At 47.8% G+C, this 9,497-nt stretch overlaps 1 protein-coding gene across 1 annotated transcript in view; it reads left to right on the forward strand.

The window, feature by feature from the left end:
* The window catches only part of LOC132243302 (NACHT, LRR and PYD domains-containing protein 3-like), a 26,540-nt gene extending 18,508 nt beyond the window's left edge, over positions 1–8,032 (forward strand). The window contains exon 6 of the mRNA XM_059721329.1: positions 641–8,032. Within this exon, the coding sequence (XP_059577312.1) occupies positions 641–662 (22 nt within the window). The 3' untranslated portion in view covers positions 663–8,032. The remainder of the gene's footprint in view (positions 1–640) is intronic.
* The last annotated feature ends 1,465 nt before the right edge of the window (positions 8,033–9,497 follow it).

Raw genomic sequence — 9,497 nt, forward strand, 5'->3', positions numbered from 1 at the left:
TGAAGTGGACACTCTTTTTGGGCAGCCCAGTTTCTCTGTCCTCCTCAGCCTGCCCATCTCTTCAGGCTTCATTGTTGAAAACACTAGCAGGCCCAGTTATCTTGGTACATCCAGTTTGCTGTTTGGCAACAATCCCAGGTGGCTGTGAATGACTGCAAAGCTCTTTGTTTGACCAAACTCCCAAAGTGTCAGGTGAAATGCTGTTTCAGACCAGCATAAATACTGAGCTTAGAGGTCACAGAGGTCTCTTAGAGCTACCCTTGGCTCTTTTGGACCACTGAGTATCCCCATAGAGTGGGACTGTCTGTATAAGTGCTGACCCCATGGGTAAGGGCTGCACAATTCAACTCTTCAGACCGAGGAAAGAATTTCTCTCCCCTTCAGTGCTTACTGAATGTGGAGAGAACAGAAAAGGTTCTGGGTTAGACCAATTAATCTCATTTTTCTCACATGAAAAGCCCCTGCTGGAAGTGAGATTTGCCAGGCAGGGAGTGAAGGTGACAAAGATACTGAGGGGTCTGACACCAGGGCAACATCACTATGGTGTGTTATGTGTTGTACTTCATGGGGACAGGGCTTTCATGGGTGATACTATAGAGAAAGGTGCCTTTTCCCTTTACTTCTCTTATTTTCCCAACAGGCTGAACATTTTTGATAAGTAAAGACAAATAGCAAGAGATGGAGTCTGTGAAAGAGCTTCAATGGACCTGAATCGGATCTTTTTCACCTGCATGCCTCACGGCTGGGTGCTCACCTACAGGATGACTTAGTAGCAAGGGGGGTACAGAAGACAGACAACTCCTGTCATCTTTAAGAAGAATTCTGTCCACTCACAGGAACTCCAGCAGCATATTTCAGCTCCTCTGGTAAAGAACTGGTTGCATATTATAGGGCCAACTCTCCTGCTTGGGGACCAGAGGAGTTGGATTTGCCCCATGTTTGGTCTAAGTCTATGGACAGACATAACTTTCTGCCACCTCCAAAAGAGCTGTTATGATGCAACTATTATATCTGCAGGCTCCTGCAATGATACAAGTGAGCTAAATTGCAGCAAATTTATCCTGTGAATGAAACGGTCTGAAGACTGCAATGACTCTGCTACAGTTGTATTGTTAGTAGTTACAGGGCACATCTACATATTCATTAATGCACCTTAGATATTGCACATTTAGAGTAGTACTTCCTTTATAAAGTACTAACTAAATGTGCAGTAGTGACAGCTCATGGTTATTTAGTGATGTTTGCTGTGCATTAGCCTAGTAACAGCATGCAGTAAGCTATTACCATGGTTTTTACCATGACATGCTACTACGCAGTGGTATTAGGTTAATGCGCAGTAAACATCTTGTGTAGATGCACTCACAGTGTCCAATTATTTAATATCCAATATAATTGTTGTATCTGCCTTTCCTTGGAGATATGGTAGCTCAGTGGGGCCAACTTTTTTGCCAGGCATGTCATAAAGTAAGCCCTGCACACTCGCTGAGTGCCATCCCAATTCCCATTCTGTTTTCTGCTCCCTGCTCCTTGCTTCCTAATCCCTGCCCTCATGTTCCCTGCTCTCTCTCAGATCTGCTGCATGTCACACGCAGATAGTCATAGTAATAGAGAATTCAGGCTGGAAGGGGCCTCTATAGGCCATTTAGTCCAACCCTCTGCCTGAGGCCAGGGTCATCCCTATCCAAACCATCCCATACAACCATAATCTAAACTCTACATAAGACTATCCTCAGCCCTGACACAACATAGACCTAACGCCTTAACCTGCCACAGGTAAAGCAGGGGAACCACAGCAGCCAGTGTCCTGCTTGTGTAAAATGTTATCTGTGGACTCATGGACCATCTCGAGCCAGCTGGCAGTGTCTGTTCTGTTAGCTGGCCAGGTGGTGGCCCAGGAGGAGTTATGTTGTGGCCCCTGGGCTCCTATGTGACTGCTGCTCCCCCCATCACTCCAGAGTCTCCAGCCATCCTTCCTTCAGTGTTGCTTCCTTCCATCACCCCAGGGGGCAGGGCACTGCACAGGGAGTTGAGGGTGAATCCAGGGCTGCATGTGGGTCAGGGGAGCACCGTGCCTCCACGATGTAGTGGTAGGTAGGTGCCTGCACAGGCATGAAGTGCAGTGGCTGTGAGGGGAAGGGGGGTGGGGCATAGTGCAGCAGGGCTTGGGGAAGAGGGTTGGAAGAAGTGTCCATATGGCATGCACCTTGGTGGCCCATGCCTTGCATACAATCCTTGGGGCATGTGGCTCCCAGGCGCATAAACACCTGCCATGTGTCTTTTACAATACGCTACACTGGTGATGTGTAGGCAGAGCATGCGGATGCACATGCACCCCCTGAAATTGGTGGTGCACCTCCCAAAAGAAGAGCTGCCGACACTGCCAGCGGTGCCTGCAGGTGGTCACTGCTCGCCACCCCCACCTTTGCTGCCACCACCGACACTGCTGGTGGCATTTGCAGTCGGTTGCTGATCACTGGTCAGCACTAGCCACCCCCCCAATACCTCCGTGGCTGCCTGAGGGAGCTCCCCACTCACCGCCACCATGCCTCCGGCACTGCCACCACTGCTTGCAGGTGCTTGCTGTGTCCCCCAGCCTCCCAGGGCACGCATCATTCATGATATGCTATGTGCTTTCTTACACGCATGCAGATTTTGTTTGGGGGGGGGGGGGTTGTTTTCCATAGTTGCTCAATTGGTGAAAACAGTTTGCCATTTCTAACAACCGCTTATCCCAGTTGTACATTTCTGTTCTGCTGGTGTCCAGCAAAAATCCTGGAACAAGAAACATTGTCTCATCACCTTGTGGAAGCACAGTAGGGGGTGCTACTACATAGAGCCACCTGCCTCACTGTGCCAGGTCCAAAAACCATGCTTCGAGTCTCCCACAGGGTGCCTACAGCTGGCTATCCTGCTTCCTGGGGAACACCCGCAAGCTTGGGGTAATGCTGCCACCACCCGGGCAGTGGTCTCCGTTAGGGGTCTGTGCAGCCCAGGGCACACAGAAACTGCGAAACTTGGGGATGCTTTGCCTACAGTATTATTTTTGGGTGCCTCCTACAGCCTGAAGCATCCCAAGATAACCTCAGGTAGGACTGAGGGAACATAAACAGACAAGCTCAGCTGGCAAAGCTGAGAACAAAAAAAAGTCTCTGCCCCCTCCACGGTGAAACAGCAAGACAGGCTGTAACCTGATACCTTTATTGATGGGGGTGGGATGGGGGTAGAACAAGGAAGTCAGAATACACTTTGAGCAAACATAATCAATCAGAGTCTTATTCAGTCATGGACTTAATAAAAACGCATCTGGCCTAGACATAAATCCTAACTCCTGGCTAATTTCCAAGTCTTTACTTACAGAGAATCATCCAATCAGCCACTTGGAGGCACTTTGCTTGTTGCATTTCAAAATACCTGCTGGATAAAGAATGAGTTCCCCCCTCCCCTCAGGAATTTATCTGGCCAAGTCACCTGGTTGACCATCCTGAACCAAAAAGAAAGCAAGTGAGAGAGAGGGTTCTACCTGGAATGACCCAAGTGAGAGGCAGAGAGAGGGGGATTTCTTCACACACCTCACTTGTATCACATATAGCTCTTTCATTAATGCAATGGAAAATTGTGTTTGCTGTTCCCCTCCCTCCTGACAGCATCACATTGATGTCACACACTGATTTTGCATAACCCCCACATCCTTCTTGGAACTACAGCTTCCGTAACAGTTACCCCACACACCCCATTCTATATTTGTGCATTTGTTTTTAATTCCCTATGTGCAGAATCCCATCCTTGTCTTTGGGCAATGAAATTAAATGCAACAATATGCTGAAATGTCACCAAGTCCAGGAGGACCTGCCTCATTCTCTAAGCTTCACCAGGATTGGAGCTGGCTTCCACATATGCATGGTGTTCCCATTTTCTGGTTTTACTACCTGCTCAATAGATTTAAGCCAGTGTACACTCACTGGGGACAAGGGTGCATCACTCACTGCCAGCCCTGCAGCTGACAATGCTGCCACCACTGCTGTGAGCCTTGTGGCAGTGATGTCAGCTGCAGGGCTTGTAGCAGGGAGAACATTGCCCCCTCTCACCCCCTGCTATGAGGCTCCTTGGCTGTGAGGCTTGCAATGGAAACAGTTTCTTCTGCTGTGGGGCTTATAGTGGAGGCAGCAGGAGGAACTGGGCAGTGAGGAGAACACTGCCCCTGCTGTAAGCCTCATGAGGTGTGGAGATCACAGTGGTGACAGTGTCCCCCTGCACTGCCCACAGCATGAGCCCTGCAGCTGTCAATGTTCACAGTGGGGGCAGCATTCCCAGTGCTGCCCCCATTGCAAGCCCCACAGCCCACATGATCTATGGGGCTCACAGTGGGGGCTGTGGGGGAATGCTGTACTTGCAGTGAACCTCACCAAACGCTATCAGCTGTGGGACTCACAACCATGGGACCCCATGCAGGGGTTGCTTAGGATCATGATCCCCCCCAGCTCTTCCTAGACTGGCAGTAAGGTGTGATGTGCATGTGTAGCATGGCAATGTCTCTAGTGGGTTATGGAATAGAGAAAATCCCACACAATTTGCTGATTCGTTTTGGTGCACTGGCTGGGGGAGTAGTTAACTGATTGCACGATTTCACAATGATTACACGCTTAATTTATACAACACAATTTTATTTTAAAACTCTTTGCTACGTATATAACACTGCTTAGCTTTAAGAAACACCACAAACATTAAAAACACAATAATTACATATATCAGAAACAATGCTCTGAATGCACTTCCTTCCCAAACAATACTATAAGAATTAGTGTTACAAAAACAACTACAATTACAACTAAAAGTTAAATTTGAATCAATACTATTATTTTTCATATTATACTTACAATCCTAGAATTCCAAGAAGCCAAATACCAAAATATGGTTTCATTCCTCAGTAGTACGATTTAATGGGTTGGCCTCAGTAGTACGGTTCAATGGGCTCGCCTCAGCAATACAATTCAATAGGCTGGGCTCAGCAGTGATAGGACTAAGTCGCCTTCCTTCAGTCCCTTTCAGGTGCTCTGCGGCTTCAGCGTGAACTAAGAGATTCGTGTTCACGGAGAGGGTGGTTCAGGTGATCAGTCTGACCCGGTCTACACTTGCGATTCTTCCTTCGTTGTTCTACAAGTATAGTCACCTCTAAATTGGGACAGTAAGTTACAGTTTTTATTGAGTGAGCTGCTGTCAGTGGGCTCCTCCTACTCAACTTGTCATTATCCCCCAAATTTGGGCTCGGATCTTACTCAACAGATTCTTTTGCCTTTGTTGAGCATTTTAAATTACCTTGGGAAACTTCCATATCACTGCAAATGCCCTTTTCTTACCAATCTAGTCAAAAGGCCTTAGGGTTTGATCTCTTGGAATTCAGGATATTTGCTCTCTTTGTAAAAGACTTCTAAAGATGAAATTTAAATTAAGACTTTAAGCAAAGTCAGGACCTTTTGCACGTAGTCCCAAAACAATGACTTAGATAAGGAGATAAATCTTATCTTCTTCCTGAAACTGGCTAATGGGCAACCTTTACAAACATTCAAACTATTTCATTCAATATGACAGGCAAGAGGCACAATTGTGTGGATTGCACATTAGATCCTATTGCACCTTTACCTGCACGCATAGAGGGGCCCTGAGGAATGACTCTGCCTGGTTGCTCAGTTACCTCCAGCTGGGGTTGGAGTCAGGGATCTTCATAGCTTCATAGATTGTTAGGGGCTGGAAGGGACCTTGCAGATCATCGGGTCCAGCCCTCCTGCACCAAGCAGGAAAGAACTGGGGTTAGGTGACCCCAGTGAGGTGACTGTCCAGTCTCCTCTTGGAAACCCCCAGGGTAGGTGACTGAACCTCCTCTGGAGGGAGTTTATTCCACAGTCTGGACACCCTGACCGTGAAGGAGTTTTTCCTGGTCTTAAACCTGAAGTGGCCTTCCAGGTGTTTGTATCCATTGGTCTTGATCTTCCCCAGGGGTGCCCTAGTGAACGGTTGTTCAGCAAGCTCCTGATGCACTCCTTGGATATAGCGGTAAGCCGCTACCAAGTTCCCTCTCAACCTGCTTTTCTTTAGGCTAAAGAGGCCCAGGTTCATCAGCCTTTCCTTGTATGGCTTGCCTTGCAAGTCCCTGGGCATATGGGTGGCTCATTTCTGGACCCTCCCAAGTTTTTCCACATCCTTATTGAAGTGCGGTGCCCTCATTACAGAAAGTGGTACGTGTAGGACAAGTTTGGGAATGATGCTCAGAGATAGGGAGGGAACATCCCAAGAACATAGTGTAATTAACTCTATTGAGGTAACTCCATTGAAACCTTCAGGGTTTCCTGCTTTGAAGTCCTGGCACAATGTTTATTGATGGAAGCATCACAGACAAGGTTGTTTTCACTAACAGGCTGTAGTATGCAATTAAAAAATGGGAGAGCAACGGCTGACAGCTGTGATATCAAAACAGACCTACTCTTATTTCATCCCAGACTGGCTGGTCCTTCCTTAGTCTGTATTCTCTTGAAAGAAGAGCTTTATAATCTGGACTGCATTTTTCTTGCCACAAAAAAGGAAACGAGAAGGATCATTTGATGGCCCCTTTATCAAGTATGGTCCTTTGCTTGCTGTGTGGAATGAGTAAGTGCCTCTCTGAGGTTGAGTTGACAAGTGAGGATGGAAAGAAGAAGTGGGTAAAGGAAAGATGGGACTGAGGATGAGGAAAAGAAATGGAAAAGAATGGATGGCAGAGATAATTTGAACCCTGGGAAACTCCGTATGCGTCAGGTTGGGCCTAGAAGAGACTGCTTGCTGGTTTTTACCTTAAACTGGGTTTCTGACTTCTCCTTCAGGAGAAAGCAAATGATAGTTATTTCACTTATTTATTTTTTATTTGATTGATATGCCAGGGTGGTTTACAATAAAATAACATAACAGTTTATAAAACAGGAGAACAAACAAAACAACTTAAAAAGCAACTAGACTATCAACAGAAAACAGAACCTGTTCCTCATCACCCCTATGAGCAAGATCCCAGCCTATCTTTTTTGCTAAATGCCTGCCCAAATAGGAAGGTCTTACAGTGCTTCCAAAACATGTCTGGGCTTGGGCTCTGGTAGGCCTCAAGAGTGGTTAAAGCTGGAGCTTCTAAGATTTATACTCAGCTTGATGGTGCAGCCTAGGGTCTGAGCACTGTGTGGGGATAGAGGAAGTGCCATCTGGACAGTTCAAGAGTATAAATTGACCTATGAAAGGTTCATTCCTGGCCACAAGGTAAATAGTGCTGGTCTCTTATTCCTGCTAAAATAGCAAGGACCCTGTGCCACAGGGTGGCATTTGTTGAGCTCTGAGAAACACCTTTCCTGTACTTGCACTCTGTAAGGGGTCCAGAGGATCCGTTGACAGGCGGCACCCTAGATGTTGCTGGAGGACCTTGTGTGTGTAGGCCTCCAGGCTGGGCAACACACTGAACCAGTTACATGTTTGTCTTAAGTTACATCCTAGGTTGTATTCTGCATTCTGTTATTTAAATAGGCCACAGGTACCCATTTCACCCTGGCCATAGCAGCAGGTCCTTGTGCTTATTTTCTGATTGGCTGTTCATTATATTTTATTTTATTTTATTGAATAGGTTATAGACCTTAGGTCCAGCATTATGTAACTGATGCTGATCACTTCCTCCCTCATGTCCTTTTGACAAGGGATTTAGCAGAATTCACAGACTCATTGGAACCTGACGGGCTGTGCCATTGAGTGCTTCTGCTATGGCCTTGACTTTGTAGCCTCTGGGTTGTCAACCATGCACCTCAGTGCCCACATCACTTGAACCATCTTGTTGAGCCCTAAGCTCATATCATTGATAAGTGTGGGGACTTTGTGGGAGGTTAGGCCCTGAGAAAAAGAGGTCTCAAACTGCAACCGATCTCAGATTCCCAGCAGAAGGTGAAGCCCCCTCACTTTGCTGCAGCCTGATGGTTTACTGATATCAGGCCGTTGCTGTATTGCTCAAATAAAGGTTTTGTTAAGCCTGGTCCTCAAGAACTCTTCTTCGTCTTCCTGTTCTTCTCATTCCCTTTCTGGGAGGGCAAAAAAGCGGGGTCGGGGGGGGGGTCATAACAACCCCTGGCAAATCAGATCTGTAGATGCATGAGACACTGTTACTGTGGAATCCAGGGAGCCACTTTTACAGTCCACATCAACATGAAACTCCACTCTTGCTGCTGCCCTACCAACTTCGGACTGGATTGGGGGTGCACCCTGCTGCAGGTTCAGCACAAAAGGCACAGCAGAAGGAAGAAAACACTGTATAAAGACAGTTTGCATTAATCTCAAAGGCTCAGATTGTTTACTGGTTTTTAGATAGTTAGGCATACCAGCAGGGTTTGTGGCTTGAGACTTGGATACCCGGCCACTTAAGGTTTGGGGTTTGTACTCAGATACCAGGCCACTTAAAGGAAAATAAGGTGAGGGCACTATCCTGGTCTCTCTAGTCCAAGATTCTGGGCACCTGGGTTTGTCCACCACTGTCAATATGAATCATTTCTGGTTTCTCTTCAGGGAACTAGAACCTAGGGAAGGCCTGGAGGAGACCAGGAAAAAGAGGGCCAGGAGGCAGTCCAGGACTTCTTCCAGGAGCTGAGCATGCATTTGCCAGCAACCTCAGCCTTGCAGGCCTCCTCACTTCTACCACCTGAAGACACAGAAGCCTCTGGTCCTGCCCCTGTCTGTTTCCCAGGAGACCTGCAGCAACCACCACCTACCATACCCACTTCCCATGAGCCTTAAAACACCAAAACACCTGCCCTGCCTGTCTCCTGGGAGCTTTCCTGCTGGAACCCCTTCCCGAGAGCTCTACAGGACCACAGCATCCAGCTGCCAGGTGCCCCGCCTGCCTCCTGGGAGCTCCTCTGGTCAGTGGCCACCATCCCAACAAGGGTTGTGGCACACCATGACTCTGCACCATCTGCCACATGACTCTCTGTCAAGGTTGGCAGGCTTTGAGATCTTTCTTTCCTACCTTCCGAAAAGCTTCCTATGCCTGAGGCACTTCTGCACTTCAGAGTGGCACTGCCTGCCCCACCAGTCTCCCCAGGGTTTTGTACTTATGTGACCTCCACCATGCCAGCAGGAATGGACCCCTGTAGCTTCACATTCCCGTCAACCGTGGCATCCTTGAGGTGATGGCTTGGTGCTGCAGGAAGGAAGTGTGGATGAGAGGGAACAGAGCCCACAAGAGTAACAGGCAGGCACCAAGCACTGAGTGACGTCTCCCCACCTTGGTACACCAGTTTGGCAGATCATGCTCCAATAGGAAGAGAAAAGGTGTTCAATCAGGAAGCAGTGCAGATCAAATGCTAGAAGACAAAATTGAGCATGATGTCAGCTGCCCCAGGCGGAAGCGGGTGGGGCTTGGCCCCATGTGTAATGTTGCAGGAGCAGCTGTGGGCCAGATGGGGGGTGGGAGCAGAACACACCTGTACCACACTGTTTGGACAACT

Source organism: Alligator mississippiensis, chromosome 2 (genome assembly GCF_030867095.1).
Source record: "Alligator mississippiensis isolate rAllMis1 chromosome 2, rAllMis1, whole genome shotgun sequence".
NCBI lineage: Eukaryota > Metazoa > Chordata > Crocodylia > Alligatoridae > Alligator > Alligator mississippiensis.